The sequence below is a fragment of the Hypomesus nipponensis genome, chromosome 13 (genome assembly GCF_054491055.1).
Source record: "Hypomesus nipponensis isolate SF chromosome 13, ASM5449105v1, whole genome shotgun sequence".
NCBI classification, from domain to species: Eukaryota; Metazoa; Chordata; class Actinopteri; order Osmeriformes; family Osmeridae; genus Hypomesus; species Hypomesus nipponensis.
Window position 1 is genome coordinate 5,509,153 of NC_140373.1, and position 23,868 is coordinate 5,533,020.

Genomic DNA, 23,868 nt, shown 5'->3' on the forward strand with positions numbered 1-23,868 from the left:
CTGACGTAGCCAGTCATGAAAATGTGACTTATAAAAAGGTTTAATTGCAGTAATAATAAATAGGAAAATAATATAATACATATTTATGACTGTTAATATTACAACATTATCATCAACAACGTATTTGTCAGGAATTACACATTAATGGATTACAGTATGATACAGTGTGTTTGTTGCACTTTACAATGAAATGTGCCCCATGAGAAATGAAAATAAATAACTCCCATGATTTGTGGGTGTGTAAATGAGTCTGTGACTACTGTAACATCTTCTCGTCCTTGGTAACATGAACTTTACAGATTCAGTAGCCTACATAAAGCATTAGGTGTCATCATGTGACTGTAAGTAAACTGGCTTGGCCTGCTTCCTCATGCGTTGCTGAGCGCGCAGCTTCCTGCCTTTCTGTGTTGCCAGTCCCATTGGAGGTAAGTAGGTCTGAGGAGCAAATAACACAAATTTAAGCCCCTGAAAGAACAGTGTGTAGAGATGTGTGGCAAACTAATTGCTCTGATTAAATGAAGAAAATTAGGACACTTACTGGTTTTGGATAGGGATTTCTGTAATGTAAACCTGGAAAGCAGACATGAAAGTATTATTTAAGTTTCATATAAAGTGTCAAGTATCTTATGACACTTGACACTTTATATGAAACTTAAATAATGCAATAATACATTGACAGCAGTGTGTATGTATGTGTTACATCATATGAACAACGTAACAATGTAACGAGTAGTAAAATCAGGACACTTACCAATTTCTATCCTCGCTTGGCATTCTTCTATGCATCTTTTTATTGATTCCTGGTCTGTCAACTAAGGATATAAGTAGGATTAATAAAAGTGTGCTACACTGCAATGCCACAGTGTTGAGTCATCCCTGGTCCATCTATACCTGTTGGTTTTGTCTAAAAAGTGTCTGTGCCTCCTGGGTAATGTAACTTCTCTCAGACTCAGTGTCTTGAGGAAGGGTGGATTGAGCCTTCCAAGTGCGGGCGATCCGTAGTACCCTGGTATACAGTGTCAGGACTTCCTTACGTGTGGCTGCCGTCATCTGATCTATGGATAAAACAAAGAAAGCAATATGAGAAGGACACCTGTATGTTGATTGATTCAACTATGAAATCGAGATTTATTTCTGGTCTAGACCTCTGCTCAATTTTAAAACAAATTCCTTATTCCTATCTCCCTAAAATGTGACATGGGACCCAACATTGTATCCCTGTTAAATTGGGTTAGACCCTATGACCTCTAGGTGGCAATAAAGGGCAAAATATGATCTCGGTTGACGTTCACCTGAAGTGAAGAGCTGTCCCAGACTAGCATAACCCCCTTGGCTTTGCCCTTTTAGATAACATTGTATCCCTGCTAAGTTGGGTTAGACCCCAATACCTCTAAGTGGCAATAAAGGGCAAAATATTATCTTGGTTGACGTTCACCTGAAGCGAAGAGATGTCCCAGACAAGCATTCCCCCTTGGCTTTGCCCTTCTTAGATGTAAATGACTGTTTTAAGGGTTCACATAACACAGTTGTCTTTCTAAATTACTTGATCGTTTTACCCTAAAACGCTTCAGCCACATTCAGTTTGTTTATATGCTGCTCTCACTGAACATTGCAAAGCCAGCATTAGATCAGATCAAATAGATCAGAAATCCACCAACAAAATCTCCAAATCGAATAGGTAATTATATATATATATATGTGTTTACCAACTAATCATTAAAAAGTGTGAAGAAGTGTTTATAGTCAAACGAACTTGACCTACCTGATGTAGTTCGCTAGCAGTAGCAATCTTTCAGAGCAGAGGTATTTGACAAGTCGCACATTGATGACGAATAATATTCGAGGTATGTTCGCAACAAACGGGTTGACAAAGAGGTGCAAAGTGAGTGAGCAATTTTCGCATTTCGCAGTACTTCAGTATTATATGTTTTATATTTTGAGCAATCAAAATGTTATATCTATGCTAAGACACGTCAGTATAATTCAATGCACTTGTCCCTACTAGTTTACAATAATTGGCCAACTAAAACAACATTGGCATAGATCCAATTCTATATAGTATGATCCATGAAAAAGTATTTAATTGAAATTAATATCCAATGACTGTAATAAAAAACTGTCTTGATTTGAAACGTAAATTGAAGAGCCCATCCCAATCCCCACAGTATCCCTATCCAAGAGACAAGCTGATCAGCTGTCGGTCTTGTTGCTAGCCTGCTTCGAGAGAGGAAGTGATGCAGGGAAAATTCCCATAATGTCCACTCATTGACTAAAGGGGAAACACAAAGAAACTGTAATCTTTTTTACGAAAGGTATTTTCTAGTTAACTGTAATTACCAAGATAACATTACATTCAAAAGATGTTCTGTATTGTGGTCCTTAGGCAGACAGCCGATCTTGTAAAAAAGTACACCGAAACTCGTTTTTGAATGATGTTGACTGGCTACCTCCTAGCTTAGCAACTAGCTGCTAGCCACCTAAGCTTTCACCAACTTGGCTACCTACTAGCTAGCAAAACGACGACGAGGTTGTTTGTGCCGTTCTACTCTACTGTGCTAGTAGTTGGGTAGCACATTCACTTTGACAAGCTAACACATTGGAACCATGTACGCCAGTTTCCGAACAATTGTATACATCTAAAAGGTAAGTTTTACGCATTTTTCAGCGCTCGTTGTTTGCTGGTTAACTTTATAATGTGGGTTGCCAACATAGCTAGCTCTAGCCGGCTAGCGACGACTACCACTAGTGTGTGCGCTGCCTGCTAGTTAGCTAGCTAGTACTTGCTGGACAAGCTAGCTAGTATGTCTGGAAGGATTGCTGAAGGTTGATTCATAATTATCTCGTCGTTCCACCTAAATCGTTCTGCTTACTGCCTCAGGTTTGTAACGCTTGCCACTTTCCATTTTTCAGACACTTAATAAACTAGATACATATACTCTCGCTTAGTCGGCTAGGCGTGATGTGTTTTGTCTGGGCATGTCTGTGGATAGTTTACTATATAGGTGGATAACTTATTGATTGAGAAACATCACCAAAGTGTTTTTTAGGTAGGTAGACTAATGTTATACTTTTGGAACGCAGCTTTAACTACAGTAAGGCCTGTATTGTAGGTATGCCTACTACAAATTAGAACATCTGAACTCGACTGAGAAAAAGGAAACTGCAGTAAAGCACAAACGCGGTAATGAATGTTGCAACAGCTGGGAACAATCAAGGGGTTGAGTCACTGATTAGTTGTAAAGTATCAGGAATCTATTGTTATCCTAAAAAAACTGCACGCCCTAAATCCACTCTACATTGAATGGATGTCGTTTCCAACAGAAGCTTGCTAAAAAGTAGATTCTTATGCAGTGATGTAATGTGTGGGGGAACAAATTGCCACACAAAACTCAAATTACCAATTCATACTCACAGCATGGCTACTCAGGTTGCTAAAACGGAAATGTAAATGTCTGTGTTACAGATGCTATCATGTTCTGCTTTTGAATACAAGAGGCTCTTTTTGGATCTTTCAGCATTGCGGATGCCAAGGTCATCACTATGGAGCAGGAAAAGATGACATCTTTATCTAGTGTGGAATATGCATTCTGAGGAAGTGTGTGTAAGTATCTACTACCAGTTTGTAAAGAATCACACATTTTTGGGGCATTTTCTAAGCATTGAACATATTATGGTGTTTGAACTCAAACACTTTCAGCTTTATGTCAACGTTTCTATGGTAACCAACATGTTGTCTCCCCTAAGTATTTTTGTCTTGGTTTCTACGGTAACCACGCTTTGTACGCACCTATATACGTATGTATGCAGTGCTGTAACATATTCAGTAGAACCATCCTTCACATGTCATACCAAGCTCAATTAGTTGACAGGAATTGGTTGCCTTATTCAGCCTTCCTGGGTTCAGCTCCATTGGCATCTTATAATTTTCTTGCTTTGTTAATAACCCCTTACCTCTGGTCTTGACCCTTAGCCCAAACAATTCCCTCTGTCACACTCATGCGACCTTTTACAGCTATTTGACTCTTGCTCTCTATATCCAAGGGCCCGAGGGCATGTTGAGACATCTCACCAGGCCAGAGCAGAGGCGTCTAGGTGGGGCAGACGGGGCCTGAAGGAGGGGAGGACAGACAGAGGGAGGACCAGAGAGAGAGACATGGGCCAGTGTGTCACCAAGTGTAAAAACCCAACGTCCTCGCTTGGCAGCAAGAGTGGCGACAAGGAGACAGGCTCCAAGTCCCACAAGAAAGGCGGCGGTGCGGGTGGAGGAGGAGGGCATAAGGAGGAGCCCAGCACCCTGGGTAGCAAAGCCTTCAACGACACCAAGGCCATGGAGGTTACCGTGGAGACCCCAGTCATCCCCACGGCGATGGGGGACCTGAGGAAGGACGAGCGCTCAGCTGAAGCAGATGGGCTTTCCCTGCTGCGCATCGAGGAGCTCTTCTGCTGCTACAAGGATGACCTGGAGGACGCCATATTGGAAGAGGGCATGGAGAGTTTCTGCAACGACCTGTGCGTGGACCCTGCAGAGTTCCGTGTGCTGGTCCTTGCTTGGAAGTTTCAGGCAGCCACCATGTGCAAGTTTACAAGGTGAGATGAAACCAGAAAGGGGAATAATGAAGTCACAGACAGTGTCCCCAATACCAGTTGTGCTTGTCTCTATATAGAACAGTAACCAAGAGAAGTCTCCTCAGGGCACATTGCTCCAAAAAGGGTGGGTGGGGTTATGCAGTGTTATTGATCAATAGAATGACATGCACAGTGAATTGGCAGATGCTCAGCCTGAATGCTGTCCTGAACTTTTCTATCCTAGCCTCTTTCCTTTCACTGTGTGGTGGCCTGGCTTGGCCACCCTCCCCCCCACTTATCTCAGCTTTCAGCATCTCCGCTCTCACTCGCTCACTGACAGGTAGGGGGCACAGAGGAAATGGATCAGCCCTCACTGACACAGCCCTCTCCAGTGGGTGGCTGATAGTGTGGCTGGTGGTCACCGCTCATTGCTCTTCTCACGGATGACTCTGCCTCAGCAGTTCTCTATTTAGAGCCTCTCAGCAAGTGCCGTGTATCTATCCAGAAACTCTCTTTGTGGACTGTTGCTGTTTGCTCACTGTGGCTATTTAAACAAGGGCTGTTTTGCAGTAGGGACTGAATAGCAAAGCATTTAGGGTACTACTATATCTGGCCAGGTTCCCACATTCAGATAGTGAGCACACAGTATGGCACAGTGACAGGATGTGGTCAAGTTTATCAAAGGGGGGCATCTTGTTCTTTCCTCTGTAGAGGGATGAAAGTGTCGGTAGTATTGGGGGTTTAGATTGACGTGTCTTGGAAAAAAAAATCAATTCCTATAAATCTCATGCTGGGCTAACTTATTTTACTTAGATGAGACCAATCTGAATGAATAAGGATAGTGAAAATCTAATGAGTTTCACTTCCAGATATAAACTGTTTAGATACTAACAATTTGATGTGGTCTAATGGCACAATTGTTCTTGTTTGCTCTCTTTTTCTGTAGGAAAGAGTTTGTGGAGGGTTGCAGGGCGATCCAGGCGGACAGTCTGGAAGGCATCTGCTCCCGCTTCTCGTGCATGCTGCTGGAGGCCCAGGGCGAGGACAGCTTCAGAGACTTGTACCGTTTCACCTTCCAGTTCGGCCTGGATGCAGAGGAGGGACAGCGGTCGCTGCAACGTGACATCGCCATCGCCCTGTGGCGCCTAGTCTTCACCCAGAATTCCCCCTCCATCTTGGAGCGCTGGCTGGACTTCCTAGCTGAGAACCCGTCGGGCGTGCGGGGCATTTCACGGGACACGTGGAACATGTTTCTTAACTTTACACAGGCCATCGGGCCGGACCTGAGCAACTACAGTGAGGACGAGGCCTGGCCCAGCCTATTTGACACCTTTGTGGAATGGGAGATGGAGCGAAGAAAAAAGGAGGAGGAGGAGGAGAGGAGGGTAGAGGAGGAGAGGAGATGCACTGGGACTGAGACCCCTCCTAGCACAGACCGACTTGAAACAGAGGGGGGTCGAGGCTCACAGACATGGGGGGGCCATTGACCAGGAGACGTGGATATCTGGGAAAGGGAGATATTGGGGTTAGGATCTAAAAGTGAACTGTACATCTGTGAATCATTGGATGAATATTAGTATTACCATTACCGTTTCCCATTTTTCTCTCCTTTTTCTGTTTGGGTGGAGTTCCTTCTCGCCCTGCTTATTTCAGGTTATTGAAAGGGCTCTAAGAACTGTGTAACGTTTTAAGCACTTCTATTTAAGTTATTGTTTTATTATTTTCCTTCAACTTGTGTTTTGGCAGTTGGACACGTGGTCCATTTTAAAAACCAGGCAAAAGAAAGCCATACCTTTTCCCATTAAACTCATTTAATTCAACTAATTTATACCTGGAAACACTGGTGACATAACCTATATAGCTCAACACAACAGGCTTGATGCACAAAACGAAGAAGGGAAACGTGCCCTCAAAAGAGGTTCTTACTGCAGAAGCCTGAGTCACGCCATCCAGTCTGTATCGGTGAAATCCGCTTGATGGTATTCCTTGAATTCCAATTTTGAAATTTTTTCATGTGGCGTTTGGAAAAATTGGATTGGAGTTGAGATGATTGATGACATTTTATTGAAATATGACATGATGCTGAGAGTTGTTTTCTTGGCATATGTTGCCTTTAGAAATGACAGCCAACTATATTGTTGAAGATGTTGATGTCATGATACAGATACCAGTTGCATTTGTATCTTATTTATCCAAATTGAAATGCTGTGTACACACCAGTTAGTCCTTAAAATTTCAATGTATTTATTTATTTGAAATTACCCAACCGTCATTTCTCTCAGTAAAGACATTGAGTGCTTGTTATGAGTGCTTAAGATCGCAATAGTGTCTTAGATGATTTTAACAACTAGGGCTGGTTCCATTTTGTTCCCTCCTAGCTCCTATCAACTAGCCAGCTTTCACAGATCTGAAATACATAGGTGTGTGCTGTATGGGGATCGTCCTTCCTTCAGACTGGCTTCTGTACAGCTTTGACCTATTCAGCCCTTAGAGCTTTGAAAGCACTGTTGGGGATGAGGTGGGTCTTGGTTTGGTGGGGACAGGAAGAATCCTGTACCTGGGGAAATATTAAGGACTGTTACTTTGGACGTTACACAGAGCTTTATCTCGTTTACCTGCAACAATCTTACACCTTTGGGAAGCTATTTGCTAGTTTTGTTTGGGCATGTCAAGAATATGCCAGCTGCTGGTAATGGCTATAATGAAATGCACAAAAACCAATGGCCTGCTAAAGTCACTGTACATGTACTGCTTTGCAAAGAGACATTCATGTCAGCTACCTTATTTCTATTCTAAATCTTTCAAAACTGTCAGATTATCTTGAAAGTAGCCTATGGTCTATCGGGGACAGTGGATGATTGTTAACCAGGTGTGCTGGCCCGTGGCAGTGTCTTGAGTCCAGCGTGGTCAGGGGGTGCCCGTAACCAGGTGTTGTGAGGTTTACATATACAATGGTTTCATTTCAGATCCCTTTGACCTTTTTATATAAAATGCATTGATTTATAATAAATAAAACAGTGTTCAACTTTTGCGAGTGGACCATGAAATGAATTGGTGTTTTTCTTGAAATGACAGTTGTCATTTCAGTCTGTTTTGAGTGTGCCCAGTACTGCTTTGCTACTACATATTCGGAAAAAAAATTGCTCAGTGAAGTGTCATATGCAACAACATATTTGAGACTGATGGAGGGCAAAGCTCAAGAGCTAGCTCTTCAAAACTCTGCTCCTCCTCAGGGGTGTGTCAGACCAGAGGAACTTTCGTCATTGGTGGATAACTCTCCTAGTAACCAGCACCAACAACTGCTATCAACAACGAATGCAAGGCACATGAGAATCGAAAAAACTAATCGTAAGAATCCGAACCGACGTACAAATAGAACTGACAAAAAAAAGCTTCAAAACGGTGTGAGTAGTTACGACTTAAGTCAAAGCGCTCGTTTAGAAATCAGGTGATGGAAAGTACGGGATATTGAGGTTACTTACAAACCATTTGTTAGCCAATCTGTTACCCTAGCTAACGTATCCAGCAACAATCCAGCTAGCGAGCTTGGTACTGTAGTCGAGCTATCCTCTACAATTCTTGTCCAGATGTCAACACTTGTTAGCTTGGAGCCAGCTAGCCATGTATTTGCAAAAACGTTGAGCCCATTGTTTAATGTAAGTAAGCCTTAGCACTATGTGAAAGAACGACGCAATTAAAACTACAGCTAGTCTATTGTAGCAGCACATATAATAGTAGACGAGTTTTATTTGCCATATATAACGTGGTTGACATCGGCCCCTGACACTACTTGCCTAGTATTCAAATTTGGCAACGACGATAACGCCTTGTACGGACGTATATAATTTACCTTTCTGTTGCAAAGGCCAGAATTTTATCCACGGGATGCATTATTTTTCTTGTTCGGGAAATGCGAATTGTCCCTGGTGGGCCATTGGAATGGATGCTTTATTATGCAGCAGCGATCACAACAGCTGTATTCATAAGTGCCGTAGTTAGGCTTATGACGAGTGTAGATTTTTTTCTGCAGAGCTGACTGTATGGTGCTCACGAATACATGAAGCAAAACGGCTTTTCACCCTCCCCTCATAATGTGGAAATAAGGGTATTCCAATCAACACCGACCTACGATGGATCAAGAGGTATGAGAAAAGTGTGTGATTTGTCTAGGCTTTCCGTTATTGACCTCGAGGTTGTGTGAAGATTTTTTAAGTGATGAACATGCATCGTCAGTGAATGAAAGACACAAGCTGTTTAAGATGAAGAGACATGTTAATGTATTCTGATATTAATAGTTTGCATAAGTTGTGACTGTTAGCATAGTATTTTGCGTTTGGTACAATACGTATTTTACGCTGATAAAGATATCTAACGTGCATATCATTTCATGTTTATTATATAATATTTATTTCTGTTGTCTTTGCTTAGTTCTATTCTATTCATTCACCTTTACCCTTTACTCTTGCAGTGCTTCAGTATCACCTTTACTGTGTCTCACAGATTCTGTAGACTAATTTGCTGCTAGAGACTATGTAAGGAGAATAGCGCTCTTTCAATCTATTTTTAAGCATGATCATTTTATTTGCTTCAGTGCTTCACCATAACACGTTGTTACACACTATCCTCAAGCAAATTGTTGTTTTTCTTCCCTTTTTGAATATTTTCGTTGGTACTGAAAATCCACAGAAAAAGTGGTGTCAGATAATTTGTTTGAGATTGAATGTAATGTGCTCAGTTTTCTCATCGTGCTTGGGTAAATAATTGTATGAGCATGGCAATATTGAGCATTTATGCTGTCAGCTTCTTCCTCAATCCTTCCGCATGTTCCAGAGAGTCTCTAATCTTCTGTTTACATGTTGTCGGTTGCATGGGTCCATGAGTGTATGCATGTCCTGTTCCACTCATTTTAAACAATCAGCTGTTTTATATGATATTGATGACTTTAAATGTTTCGTATTGCTAATGTGAAATTTACAATACTACATCATCTGCATTGAGGTTCCTGAACTCTGCTGGCAAAATAAGATACCACTCTTGTTTCAAATGTTATGGTTTCTACACATTGTTGATTGCATTTGTACATATAGTGTAGTAGACTAGTCCAGACTTGATTGTTTTTTGATAGTAATTAAGTGTGATAGTCTAAACAATGATGTAGCCATCATTTATAATTCAGTTTGGATACAGTATAATTCCTGAAAGAGCTGACATAAACTTTGCTGACACTGCTTCCTTTTGTGTGTTTGTACGTATGTGGATTCATATGGGTGTGTGTGTGCGTGTGTGTGAAGGGGAGCCAGAGGTGGCAGAGAAGCAAGCTTGGCTCGGCCCCTGAAGAGACCCTGGATGAATATTTAATTACCCTCCAGCAGAAAAACAGGTGAATTGTGATCACAGAGCTTCAGGAAGCACAACCTCTGGTTACACACAGCCGAGACACACTTCCTGACTCAATAGTGCTGACAAACATGAGACTTTGATTGGCAACGTACAGTGCGGAGAGATTATTTGACACACGCGTGTGTTAAGCATAAGCTTAAGGCCAGAATCACTGCGATAAACTCAATGATTTTCTGACATTTCAATTGGTTTGACTAAACCTAAGAACCTAACACATAAGGATTATTGTAGCCATCTACAGTATCTCTGGGTCTGTCTGTTTGACATCTTGTAACATTCCCCATTCTGAAGGATACTAAAGAGGCTGAAAATCAAAGACCAAAAGGAGATAGATCTGGAGAGGTTGGAGCAAGGTTTCTCCATCTATCTGAACGGGGCAAACGCCGAAGCTAGCAGACAGCATAAGAAACCCAACCAGAGGTCTCTCACCTCTCCACCGCCCGCATCCAGAACGACACACACTGCTGGTACGCACCAGGACCCATCCGGATCAAACAATGATCATCACTCACGATCCGACACGCAACACCCCACCCCTTCACTTTGCACTTGGCATGGTATAATCCTGTGCCCTCAACCGTCACTGAATTAATGATAGTGACAGTCGTTACTGGCAGCCATGTTTTTCTCACTGTGTGCTGAGGACCATCTGTGTGTGCGCCTGGTCTTCCTCTGGGGGAGGACTGCCTCTAACGCATGCCGTGTCTGTGCTCTGACTCATCCCCAGACTCTTTGAGAAGACACGCGGCACGGAGAGCTGAGGACGGCGGCGTCGGAGATCTAGAGCAGGCCCAACGCCAGAGGAGCCGCACTGCTCCGGGAACAGTACAGAGGAGAGAATGGGTCCAGGTAGAGCCGGCTGTAGTGCTAACTTTTACCGAACGTCGCGGTGGTGTGTGTGTGTGCGTGAACAATGTGGTTTCTCTGTCGCTTAGCAGAATTCGTTCAATATCCGAGCGGAAGAGGGACCCTGTTTGCGAGTTTCCCCGGAAAAGCGCTATTCTGAAGATTTTGAGCCGTACGAGAGCGCTGACATGGAGGTAGGAACTGTAAGCAATGACCAAGCGGTGTGTGGGCGGCCTGCGCCTCGCTGTAGAATAAGTGTGCATCTGACTGTTATGCTTCAGTAGCAGCTGCCTGGATGAGTTAGCATCTCTCTTTTCTCTCTCTGCCCCCTCCCACCGTCAACCCCCCCCGGTCCACCTCTCTCTCCAGAGGTCCAGCTCCCGCTCCCCTCACAGTCCCCGTGACGCCTGTAAGGTGTCACACTCTTTCAGCCCCCGCGCTGACAGCCGAGGGAGGCAGGCCAACCCTGAACACAATGAGCGTGTACTGCTCAACATTGACGAGGTCAAGGCGAGTGGACAGATTACATTTAATTCCTGGGTTATATAGCGCACAGGGATAGAGAGAGGCCTCTGGCCTTGAGAGTGATATCGCAGAAAATGATGTTTGGTGATGGGATGCAGTGAGTCGTTGTCACAGAGACTCCGGGCCAAGGAGTTCTGTCGTGTGGAATATTTTTATCTCCCCAGTCGTAACAGTCAGTGTTCTTTAGTGTAACATACTGCACATTAATCAAAGCACACTATCTGCATGCAAGACTGTGTACCTTACAGGTTTTCATGTTTGCTCAAGTGCGTGCACGCACAGTACCCTTGTGTGCGTGTCAGTAGCCTTGTCTGTCGTCGGCAGGTGTTGCGGCGGAGCCTGGAGGTGAACATGCGGCGTAGCAGCCGGGGGTCGGCAGGGGAGGAGTCGGAGGAGGAGTGGGTGGAGGAGCAGATCGAACGGGACGAGAGCACAGAGAGTCTGGAGGAGCTGGGCCTTCCTCCGTCCTCCACCAAGACCTCCTCCTCCACCTCCTCCAGCTACCCACGGCCCTCTGACTCCATGGCCGGTCAGGCGGAGCCTGCAGACCTCATTGTACTGGACTTTGGGCCGTCTCCTAAAGGTACTATAACATCTCCTCTCCTTATTCTAGATGTTAACTGACTGCAGGGGTGAGTCTGCATGACCACCTCCTGTCGACTCTTGTACTTCCTTTTCACTGATAAAGGAAAGCAGGTTGTATGTGATAGTATGTTACACAGATGATATAAACCAGACACAGATGAGTAGACATAAGAGATTTATTGAAATAGTTTAATTGAGCATCACTTTCCCTTCTCTGACGTTGCAGGGCGTAAGATTGAACGTTCTCTGTCCGCTAAGAGGAAAGACAACATGGAGGCCTATGTTCCCACCAAGCCCATGTTGGTGAAGAGCAAAACTCTTGACAGGCCACCCTCCAAGGAGAGCAGGGATTCTCAAAGTACGTTTATCAGTGAAGGAACTAGTTGATCAGCGTACCATAAAATGGCCTTATTCTCATGCCAATAACGGGAACAATCAAGACACTACAACTAAATAGTCCCTCCCTCTCTCCAACATTCTCTGTATTTGTCTCTCTCCCTCCCCATCCTTTCCCAGGGCCAAAGAGTCGTTTAGAGCACCCACTGTCTGCTGCCAGGAAGGTGTCTTGTGAGGAGAGGGACCCAGAGGAGACGGCCTGCAGGGTGCTCCAGGCCCTGCAGAGAGAGAACAGCCCGCTCCACGGCCCCCAGCCCAGGACCTTCAGCCACAACATGGTCAGACCACCAGAGTAACTGCCTCCTGTGTCCATGTTAGGAACTGTTTTACTCCATAAATGATATTTGATGGGTTTTTTTGTTTAGCGTGGTTTACATGATGTAAATGTGTTGTTCTGTTTTAGTAGGGCTTACTTTCTCACTCTCTGCTATATCCCATTGTTTCCCTGGAGCTTTACAATATTATGCACCGGTGTTTCGGATGGGTCTGAATCTAAACTGGTCTTAGTTGAAATATCTTCCCTCAGTACTCCCTTTTGATTTTCCCTCCCACAGTCGAGGGGACACCAGATGATGAACGGCTCGCTGCTAGAGGACATGAGTGACCGAGAAGAGAGCAGGGTGACCAGGGCCATGCAGAGAATCACCCTCATGGGCACGAGGTACAGCACCATAACAGAACCTGGAATAGCTTTGCGCCTTTGAACGTATCTCCCCTCACTACTGCATGGGAATTAGAGACAGGTGGTTTGCCATGTTGTAGCCACTATGGTTTGTTACTCTCAGCTTGTGTCAGTCTGGACTTGACTTGCATAAAGGGAGCGTCCTCATTCCGGTGCTTTCATTGACGCCATGTTTAACCTGTGGTAATTCAGTACCTGGTTCTTGAACGTAATTGAACACCTTTGAGGCCCTTTAAAGGTAGTTATGTGTAATGTTGATCTGCGTATCAAGCCACAAGCCTCTGAGGCAGAATCATCAGCGCTCTAGTACAGGTCAACAGATGCCAGGGATAACACGTCGACTTCCTCCGTCTCCAAGGACAGAAAGACCAACAGCTGTTAAAGACACAAACAATAAAATGGCTGTTTGTGGTCCTTTTGGTCAGGCAGCAGCATAATCTGCTGAAAGCCCTGGAGAAGCTGGAGGAGGACTCGAACTACCGCATCACCCAGCCGGTGAAGACGGACAGCAGCCCTGCCCTGGTGAGTCACCACATCACGTGTCCCCAGCGCTTCAGGGTGACTGAGGGGCGAGGGAAGCTTGACATTGTGTTCCCGCAGCAGAAGAGGCAGGCCTCGGCTGAGGTGACACCCACCCTGTACGTCACCATGGAGATCCTGTCCAACTGGGGGAATGACAGACAGGTGGGACTGACAGAGATGCAGTTTTTCTGTCAAAGGAACAGGAAACTGTACGTGTCACCTCATGACCTGGACATCAGGAATGCAGATTACCCCGGCAACCTGGGGGCGCTGGTCAATGGCAAAGCTAAGGTTAGGCATCTGCTCAAATGTAAAAAAAACACAAACATCTGAAGCCATTTTCATTGCATATCTAGACATTTATCAGTGACTTTATTTAGAGTTTGTATTTTCATCTCGGTATTGAGTATTCCCTTGTTTTGGTGTGTGTTTTCTTTTGACAGACCACTAAGGAGCGTCACATGTGGACGTGTCCGTTCCAGCCCCCCATCCAGCTCTACTTCATCCTCAGGAACGCTGAGCGCTCTCCAGACTTTGGGATATCCCGGGTCAAGATCTGGAACTACAACAGGGGCCTCAGTGTAGGAGCCCTTCACCTGAATTAACAATGTTAACAATGTTTCATGTAGCGACAGAGTCCCAGATGATTAGGCATCCATTTGAATCTGACATACGGCTTTTAATAATAGTGTGATATCGAAATACACATCTGTTAAGCCTGTGGGGGTTTTGCCTTTTCAAGGTTATACAGTGTTTGCTTACCTAGCCACATGGCAGCGGTTAGTAACAGTGAGTCCTAAACCCATGCTGTCTGGCCCAGCTCCTCTGCTGGCAGGCTATACTGGGTCTTGAGGGCTGGAGTAGCTAGGTCTCTTTAAGCAGTGACTGAAAGCCACCAGTCCAAATGTAGAACAGTGAGAGATTAGCCCAAAGGGATTAGCCTTAGGGAGGCTGGGGGTTCTTCTATCTCCCGCCTGCCCTCACACACACACACACTCAAACACACACTGCCCGGGAACAGGGCCACCAAGACCAAGCTAACAAGGGGTTTCCTGACAATGGACTACACCCATATGGGAATATAATCCATACTATTGTGAAGTTCATGATGCGACTGGGATGCAGTGTTTGGTGAGGTAAGGCTGTAGGCATTTGAGAAGTCAGAGAGCTAGCACCGGGGGTTTGGTAAAGTGGCTGTAGGGTTGAGGAGATTTGACTTGGATTTTAGCCATCCACCATGTCTGTTTGCCTGTGAACAGGCTACTTGTCTGTGGCGTTTAGACTTGACTACAAACCTGTTAAAGGACGGTTTAAACATGGCCAGGAATACTCTGCACTTGGTCACTGGTGTTGTGTCAAAGTGTGTGAAGACTTAGTTTGTTTTTGCTTTTTCTCTGTGTGGTATATCATTTAGAATAGTCCATTGCATTTTAAACCATACATGTCATGAATGTCTGCACTAGTTATTAATCTACTTTGAAGCTAAAACAGCTGTTTCTGTTTATCAGGACCTGGACATAGGCGCGCGCCATGTGAAGCTTTACCTCAACAGCACTCTGGTGTTTGAGGGAGAGCTGGAGAAAGGCTGTGGCAACCAAGTGTTTGACTACAGCACCACCATCGACCTCCAGGCACTCCACCTCCCAGAGTCCTTTTCTCCCAGCCCCGTGTCCTCTGGCCACAGTCTGAGGGGCGCCAGCCCGCAGCGTCATGACGACGCGAGGGGGCCGGAGGGGGGAGCAGCCAGCGGGACCTAGACTTCAGACTAACAGAGGGGCCGGCCCAGGTTAGAGTAGGCATGCAGGACAGAACACACCCTCCACTCCCCCCCATCACCCCCATCACCTCCTCCACCCTGTACTCCGTCCAACAGAGGAACTCCTTCGACTTCCCATCCGAGGAACCCCTCTGTCTGAAACAGCAGCTGGAGCACACAACCTCCGCGGCCCCCATGGAGCTGACCGTCACCACCCAGCCCTCCTCCTCCTCCTCCAGGACTCCCCAGTGGCTCCAGCCCCTGAGCAGGGGCGCTCCGGAGGGCTGCGAGGGACGGGAGAGGGACAGGCCCCTGTGGCTGGTACCCCAGCAGTCTGTGGAGCCCAAACCCCCCGTGGCGCCCCCCTCCTCCGTGCTCCCCGAGCTGTCCTGTAACCCGGGGAGGGTGTGCAGGGGCGTGGAGCGAAGCCTGAACGGGGGCCAGTGGAGTGCAGACCCCCTGGAGCGGAGCCCGGACCTGCTGGAGGAACTGGGCGAGCGGCCGGCCCAGGACAGGCCCGTGAGCGGACGCAGGAGCGCGGCCCGGAACGTCTGTGGAAGACCAGCAGAGGAGCAGCACCAGGGAGCCACCGGCCTGTCCTGTACTGGTAGGTCGACTCCTGGCTCCTAGCTCATACCATGTCTCCGTAGCAACGTTGTGTGAATCGGAAATGAGCGAGTGTGAAGGGACGTTGGTACAAATGACACACGTCTATCTGAGATGTTACTTTGTAGGGACTGCAGATCGGTTTGTCATCCTAGGTTAGTGTGTCTCTTGTGTGGCTGGTGAACAGAGCTGTACTCCTATGGTGAATAACATTATTGCTGCAGTACAGTGTGTATACCGCAAAGCTAAAGGCCTAGCACTATCATTTTTCTATAAACAAATGGTCAATCAGGCCCAACCCATTGGCCCTTGTACAATGTGTTTTCTCTCATGTCTAAACACCCTGGTTTAGAACGTGACTGTCAGTAGGCTGCAACAAAACACAGCCTTGTTTTCTAGTAATGTAAATATAATTCCAGCTCTGTGAGCCACATGGGGATTCAAATGTTCTGGTGTGTTAACATGTTCTCCCTTTGTTCAATGGCAAAAATAACCTCAAATTAGATTACAGTGCAGGGCAGATTGCTGCTTCACACCAAATCTGCATTCCAAATAATCCCTTCTGATCTCCCAGACTGCAAGCAGACAACTATTATTTCTCCCCAATCTGGGTTTTGCACACACGCACACACACACACACACACACACACACACACAGAGGACATGCCTGGACCACCTGCTGTGTCCTGAGCACTCTCTTTGTGGCCCTTGTCAGTCTGAACTAGGCCACAGGCTGTTTTCAATGAAGCAGAGAATCACTCTACCAGCAGCTGCTGTGAAAAGGAGGGTGTTTAGTATGAAATGTGCCTCCTCTTTAACACATACACTGAAGAGGGTGTCTTTCATCAGGACCACATTCTGAATTTTGTGCTGGGGTTTCCTGAGTTGTTTATGACACATTGTGGAATGTGTGTGTGTGTGTGTTCCGCAGACGAGCCCATGTCCTTAGTGCGGAGACAGCGCACGCCCAGGGCGCAGCTCCGCAGCGAGCAGGAAGACACCCTGATGGAATCCTGGGACTCGCTCACCAAGTTCAACCAGTGCCAGCGAGGACGCATCTCCAACATGGGCTTCGAGGGCGACATCTTCGACGAGTTCCTCCAACGCCAGGGACGGATGGCGGCCGGCGGCGCGGCACTCAACCCTCCCCGCAGCCCCCCCTCCTGCTCCGGCCCCCACGGCGCCGTGCCGGACGACCCCGAGGACGACCCGTCCGCCGAGCCTGAGCGAGAGGAGGAGTTTGAGATCCCGGTCCTGCCCCAGGGCCAGCGACTGGTCATCCACATCCTGTCCACCTGGGGCGACCGCCACTACGTGGGCCTCAACGGCCTGGAGGTTTTCAGCTCGAGCGGGGAACCCCTCAAGCCCGCCCACATCCACGCCGACCCGCCGGACATCAACGTGCTGCCGGCCTATGGGAAGGACCCGCGCGTGGTCGCCAACCTGATCGACGGAGTCAACCGCACGCAGGACGACATGCACCTCTGGTTGGCTCCCTTCACCCCAGGGCGGAGCCATGTCATTTTTCTGGAGTTTGGCGCCCCCTGTCAGGTTGCTATGATCCGTGTGTGGAACTACAACAAGTCACGCATCCACTCCTTCAGGGGGGTGAAGGAGGTGGAGATGGTGCTGGATGGGAGGTGCATCTTCAGGGGGGAGATCGCCAAGGCTTCTGGAAACCTGTCTGGAGGTACGGGGGTGGTGGTGGTGGTGGTGGTGCTGGTGGTGGTGGGGGGGGGTCATTAGAGAAAGTTGGCTGGCTTACCATGGTATGCTTTGCCTGAGTTCTTTAAAATAAGATCTCATTAGAAGATATTAGCTGTCGTCTTTGAAGAGGCAGGACTATAGTTAACTTTTAGTTAATTTATGTGTACATCTTATAGGTTAAGATGTACACTAAAGGTTGAGAACACAAGATTTGCTGCTGTCTTTTGCTACTTACAACCTCAAGTCAAATATACTTCAACTTGTAGTTGACATTATACTTGTCACTCTTACGATATGACTTAATCCAAAATAACCATGTCGCTGTAGGTGAACTGTTCCTGTGTCTACTCTTCCTTCCCCTCAGACCTCGACCAGTTTGGCGACACCATTCTCTTCACCACCGACGACGACATCCTGGAGGCCATGTCGCGCTACGACGAGACCTTCCAGGGCGAGGTGGAGGGCTCTGAGGGGCTGGACCACGAGGAGGAGCTCCAGAGGCCCCGCACGGCGGACGGAGAGGGGGAGGAACGGCCCTTTACGCAGGCGGGCTTCAGAGGGGAGGACCTGTCTCTGAGCACCACAGGCATGGTGGGTAACGTAGTTCCATGCTCGGCTAGAAGGCCGCATTCAACTGTAGCTGGGAGAAGTTGAGACCCTTCGGAGATGGACCTTCATTTGCTGTCAATGTTTGCGTCTGAGTGAAAGGTTTTGTTTTTCAGTTGAAGCTTCAGCTCAACCAGACTGTTTGCCAGTCTGAAGAGCCCATGGATCAGATTCCAGGAATGTACTGTGGAAAGTGTGAGTCTAGTTATTTATGTTTGTTTATGCCAACAACAACAAAAAGATAGCATTTGAAACACTGTTTTGAATATCTATTGAGAAGGCCAGTGTAAACTCCCCCTCTAACGATAGATGTCATCACATCTCTGCCCACCCCCCCCAGGCCTTAGGCTGGAGCTCTGTATGACGTGGGGAGACTCCCACTACGTGGGCCTGACTGGGCTGGAGGTGGTGGGCAAGGAAGGGGAGAGCCTGCCTCTGGACCTGTCCATGTTAGCTGCCTCCCCCCGCGACCTCAACGACCTACCCGATTATGGACAGGACCTGCGCACCCTGGACAAGTCAGCCTTGACCCTTCCTTATCATTGCTTCCTGGATCTCTCTCTCTGTCTCTCTCTCTCTCTCTCTCTCTCTGTCTCTCTCTCTGTCTCTCTCCATTCACTGAGTGAAGGGTCTGAGTTGTCCTCTGTGTCCCTAGACTCATAGACGGCCACAACATCACCGCTGACGACGAGCACATGTGGCTGATCCCCTTCTGTTCAGGAGAGCAGCACACCCTGACAGTGACCTTCCAACAGCCCCAGACTGTAGCTGGACTACGCCTCTGGAACTACAACAAGTCCCCCGAGGACTCCTACAGAGGGGTGAGAGCGGACATGCTCAGCCAGATAAGAAGGAGCTCTTAGGGTGGGAGGTTTATTCCCGTTTCCATTTGAGCAGACGCTGTCATCCAAAGCAACCTACGTCTAAAGATTGTTGACTCGTGTCTTACATCCGCTTTCTTTAGCGTTGACAACATGCCAACAAACTCCCACTTAAACATCTCGGTACTTGAGATATTTCATCTAGATGAATCCAAAGTGATCGGTGGAGACCAATATAAACAGTCCCTTTTCAAAGACACAGGTGTTTAAATTTGGCACGTGTAATTTGATTACACGCACATTTACATTTAGTCATTTAGCAGACGCTGTTATCCAGAGCAACTTACAGTAAGAACAGAGACATTCTCCCGAGGCAAGTAGGGTGAACGACACAACGTCATTTGGCACAGCCGGGAATCGAACCAACAACCTTCTGATTAGTAACCCGACTCCCTAACCGCTCAGCCATCTGACCCCACCATATTTCATCTGAAAGTGTTGTGTGCTCCTCGTCCGTAGGTGAAGGTGATCCACGTGTACGTGGATGATGTGGCCATCTCTCCAGCAGAGGGCTTCCTCATCAGGAAGGGAACAGGGAACTGCCACTTCGACTTTGCCCAGGAGATCCTCTTCTCGGACTTCCTGCAGTCTTCCAGCCCCGGCGGCCTGGACAGCACGGCGGCCGCGGACTCTGCCTACCCGCTCAAGTAACAAACTCACGGGTGTTGTGAATGCTGCACCTTGCTTATGACACACCCCATAGCGTTACGCAGTGTTTTAGCATGTGTTATCTGTGTGAAAGGCAACACTTATAGAGTGTTGTGTAAGCATGTGTTTGTTGATAGCAGGGGAGGCTGTAGAAGACAGGAGCAGGCCAGCATGGACTACGAAGCTCCCATCATGCCTTGTGGATGTATCCTTTCTGGTGTTGCACAGAAGCATCACAAATCATAGAGAGGCCCCTTACTACTGTGACATTGTCACCGTTCTGAGTGGAAATGCTAACTAATAAAGTTTAGTGTGGGACAGTTGGTGAAAACGAGGCTTACTATTTCTGGGCTGTATGTTCCTTAACTCCTTGGCTGCCAGTCATCTTCCAGCTGCAGCTGCTGACCAGCTGGGGGGACCCTTACTACATCGGACTCAACGGCCTGGAGTTCTACGACCAGAACGATCAGAAGATCGCCCTGAGTGACAACAGTATCCTCCCAGTCATTGTCTCTTGAACGATGTCTACCCTTTTACTCTACCAAATATCTGTCTGCCTTGAGCCTTTGTTGGAAAATTACCAAACAGATATCCTGAAGTTGCCTGAGCAACTATCTCGTTGTTTATAATCATTGACCCATGTACTTTTGTAAAGCTCTCTCTTGGAAGTAGCTTTGGATAAAAGTCTCTGCTGAATGAACAACTGTGAATGAGCAAGGCCCTCTAGTGGTGGATGTGGGAATGGCTGCTGCAGCAGGCCCACCACACTCGAGCAGTTTCCGCCCTAAGCTCAGGGCACTATCTGCCTTTCCAGATGGACTTGCCTTCCTACTAGTTGGTCGTATTTCCTTGTGTGTCCCTTGACGGTGCTTGTGTCAGACATCGCTGCATTCCCAGACAGTGTGAACGTGCTGGACAGTGTAAAGGGAGATGTGAGGACTCCAGATAAGCTGGTAGATGGTGTTAACAGCACCCACGATGGCAGACACATGTGGCTAGCACCAGTGCTGCCTGGACTGGTAAGGACTTGTTTGTTTGTGTGTTCCTGAGATTTGGAGAGAAAATGTACTCAACCTACAGTCTTAACCAGTCTGGATCCCTACTTGGTATGACTTTGCTTGTTGATTCTCTCCAGGTAAATCGTGTGTATGTCATATTTGATCAGCCGATCACTGTGTCCATGATCAAACTGTGGAATTACTCCAAGACTCCCCAGAGAGGGGTGAAGGAGTTTGGGGTAAGGAGCTGCCCTCTATTCCACAACCCAGTCTAGTATCAGTACCCTCAAGAGCTAAGAAATTGCATTAAATAAGATTCCAAGACCAAATAGCCTAAAAATAAGTAATGTTTGTGTGTGTGTTGTCATTCAGCTGCTCGTGGACGACCTCCTGGTGTATAACGGTATTTTAAACAGCGTCAGCCAAGTGGCCCGGGGCATCCTCCCCACCTGTGACCCGGTGGTGCCCTACCACACCATCCTCTTCACGGACAACGCCCACATCGCCCACCGCGAGAGGAACACTGTCATCAGGTACACTGGTCACACGGAACTTCACACGACTCATACGATTGGCTCCGCTGCCTGTTGGGCTAAACACATGGCGATACTGATTCATGCTAACTCACGCATGTGCGGAGATGCTCTGCTGCTTTACCATTGCCTGGCATACGTGTCCTTGTCACACAGGGATCAAAACTCTCTATACCATCATCGGTATGGGAACAATTGGTGGTCTTATTGGGTTGAATCAGTGGATTACAATTGAATGTAGGGTCGTGAATCGTCTCTTTACCTGTGAGTTTGTGTTGAATGGAGGTGTGCTCTCTCCACTCCAGCGCTCGGAGTAGCCGCCACCTGAAACAGTGAGTAACAGAGTCCCAGTAGCCTTCAGTCTGTCAGCTCCCCTCCCTGTGGGTGATCCTCATCGTAGAACAGTTCGCTTCGACCGCCCAGACATCCCCACATCTACATTCCACAGCTTCGCTTCTAGAACCCAGTTCTACTAAACCCACCAACCCCATTGCCTCTTCCCATCTCTATTCCTCCCCCCGTTGTAGGAGTCGAGACTCTGGTCCCCTGCTCTCCCTGCTTGACTGTGTGACCATAGCTTCCACTGTACCGTGCTCCAGCATGCTCCGATATGGTCCGACATTCACACACTCACATCCCTCCTTCTCCTTTCTCTGCACTGCAGCAACTACGTGGAGGACCAGGATGTGAAGATGACCAATGAAAATCAAATTGTCCATCACAACAAGAAGAAGCAAACGGCTGATCCAGGTATGTTCTACACTTAAGCTAAGCTGTGGATGTTATGTCGCTCTTGTCCATCAATCTGATCCTAAGAAGGAAAAAAAGACTCTTGGAACAAAATGACTTAATTGGTCTTCAACCATTGCACAAAGTTTCAAACATGAATTTTCCCATCATGCAGCTCTTCGACCTAAAACCTGCATGACGGACCCGGGCAAGCTGGGGAAGAGGAGGTTCTGAGTCTGACAGAAGGAGAGGCTGACTGGTAGAATTGGAGCCAGATACGTGTGGGAGAGAGGGATTGGAAGTGGGGAGAGGAAGGTTGACTGACCAACTCTGCTCAAAATCACTCAGGGGCTTTTGTTGGCAAGCCCTGACTGAACCCACCATGACGCCACACCATAGTGGAGTGCATCTTCATGACACGACGATGTGTGTCAACCACAGCTGCTGTTCAAGACACAGGGCTTGTACAGAAGCACAAGGTTTATATGCACCCACAGGATTGACCCTCCACTTTCTGGTTGGACCGGTCCCCATCCATCCTATGTAGATAACCACATATTCTTATACAGGTCCTGTATGCACTGTTAGTCCCTGTAGTGTTAAAGGTTCTCTCCACAGTGTCAGGGTCAACCTAAATGGCTGCTACTGGCCCTATCCGTGCCTGGTCCTACTCTATGGCTGCTCCCTGCGTGATATAGTACTGCTGTGTATTTATGCTGCTCATGGTGTACAGCTGGTCAAGGGGAAAAATAAGCCCAGGAGATGTGCTTTGCTCACACAATTTATAAATGTATTGTACGGATAAATAGGCTAAAGGGTTATATATTTAATGCCCCATGGCTTTACTTCATTACTCCCCCACAAGTCTGAATGCTATGCAGTTAAAGTTAGTATTTCCACCTGTCTATTATAACTCAGTTGGGTTTTGTTGAGGCAAATGAGGTTTTTTGACACTTGGGAGAGCTTTTGTGTTGAGCTTATAAGAGCATCTCAGTTGGATCCATAAATATGAGTCAGGAAATGTTCCAAGTTCAGATGTTCACACACACTACACTTGATTCTTCAAAAGCAAAATACAGAAACTACAACTGCTTCTTAGATGTAAGTCTATATTTTTAAGTAATGTATTGGTCAATGTTTTTTCTAACCTCCGAGTAGAAAGACTAGTTTGATAACTAAGTGACCTTTATTAAAGCTGTTTGATATTGAAAGGTCTTTTTGACACACCCAGTGCTAAAAAAATAATTAAACAAACAAACAAATGTGTTAACATAGGAAGTAAAGTTATTACCTACACTGGGTGGTTAAGGTTTAAAGTCACCTAACAATGTTACCTAACAGAAACAACGAATATGCAAATACTGACTATATACCTCAAAAAATGAATACATTTAAAAAAGGGATGAATACTCATTAAAACATTGTTCTACATTACATGTTAAAATATATTGCTCATGTTGTAAAAGTTATAATATAATAGTATTTTGTTGCATGTACAGTAAAAGTAATCCCTGAGGCTAAACTTGTGTTTTAAATCTGATGCTTTGTTAGGCCACAATATAGGCTATTATCCAATACACTGTAATCTCTTATATATATCTATATATGACAAAGGGAATTACATGGTTTTCAAAATGCAGTTTTATGTATTTGATTTAAGAGTCAGTAAAAGTGGGTTTAACAGTGCACCTCAGTCCTGCTTTGAGTAGTGGTAGCTAGTTCTGTAAACTTAAAATATATACATAATTTTTTTATCTTGTTAATCAAGTATATATTATTTTATGGTAAGTATATTTAATTCAATAAAATGATGTTTTTAAAAACGTTGTGATTGTTTATTTTGATAGCATGAGCACTATGACCAAGATCATGTGATGTCCAT

General features: G+C 46.4%; 3 protein-coding genes across 4 annotated transcripts; 2 read left to right on the top strand and 1 right to left on the bottom strand.

Annotated features, from left to right (window-relative positions):
- Positions 1–24: 24 nt before the first annotated feature.
- lyrm1 (LYR motif containing 1) lies at positions 25–1,883 on the bottom strand. Its single transcript, XM_084669531.1, has 5 exons — positions 1,763–1,883; positions 892–1,055; positions 752–812; positions 539–570; positions 25–435 (listed from the first exon to the last, which is right to left on the bottom strand). The coding sequence occupies exons 2-5, from the start codon at positions 1,048–1,050 to the stop codon at positions 322–324; spliced, it is 366 nt and encodes a 121-aa protein (XP_084525657.1). The 5' UTR covers positions 1,051–1,055; positions 1,763–1,883; the 3' UTR covers positions 25–321.
- Positions 1,884–2,212: 329 nt separating this feature from the next.
- dcun1d3 (defective in cullin neddylation 1 domain containing 3) lies at positions 2,213–7,613 on the top strand. 2 transcript variants are annotated; one of them, XM_084669530.1, is made up of 4 exons: positions 2,213–2,643; positions 3,464–3,601; positions 4,042–4,587; positions 5,513–7,613. In XM_084669530.1, exons 3-4 carry the CDS (start codon positions 4,154–4,156, stop codon positions 6,051–6,053), a joined length of 975 nt encoding a protein of 324 aa, XP_084525656.1. In that variant the 5' UTR covers positions 2,213–2,643; positions 3,464–3,601; positions 4,042–4,153; the 3' UTR covers positions 6,054–7,613. The 2 variants fall into 2 exon arrangements, with proteins under 2 accessions (XP_084525656.1, XP_084525655.1); XM_084669529.1 differs by having other exon boundaries at positions 3,516–3,601.
- A 210-nt stretch (positions 7,614–7,823) lies between these two features.
- Positions 7,824–23,809, top strand: katnip (katanin interacting protein). The gene is given in 29 exon segments (XM_084669878.1): positions 7,824–7,970; positions 8,597–8,708; positions 9,858–9,946; positions 10,258–10,433; positions 10,694–10,815; positions 10,905–11,006; positions 11,182–11,322; positions 11,662–11,920; positions 12,149–12,280; positions 12,439–12,596; positions 12,873–12,979; positions 13,426–13,522; positions 13,604–13,813; positions 13,966–14,103; positions 15,031–15,262; positions 15,265–15,885; positions 16,816–17,574; positions 17,956–18,182; positions 18,314–18,392; positions 18,538–18,715; positions 18,853–19,018; positions 19,538–19,725; positions 19,864–19,931; positions 20,108–20,218; positions 20,606–20,745; positions 20,862–20,963; positions 21,097–21,257; positions 21,922–22,007; positions 22,162–23,809. Coding segments are annotated over 28 exon segments (4,920 nt in total). The 5' UTR covers positions 7,824–7,970; positions 8,597–8,696; the 3' UTR covers positions 22,221–23,809.
- The last annotated feature ends 59 nt before the right edge of the window (positions 23,810–23,868 follow it).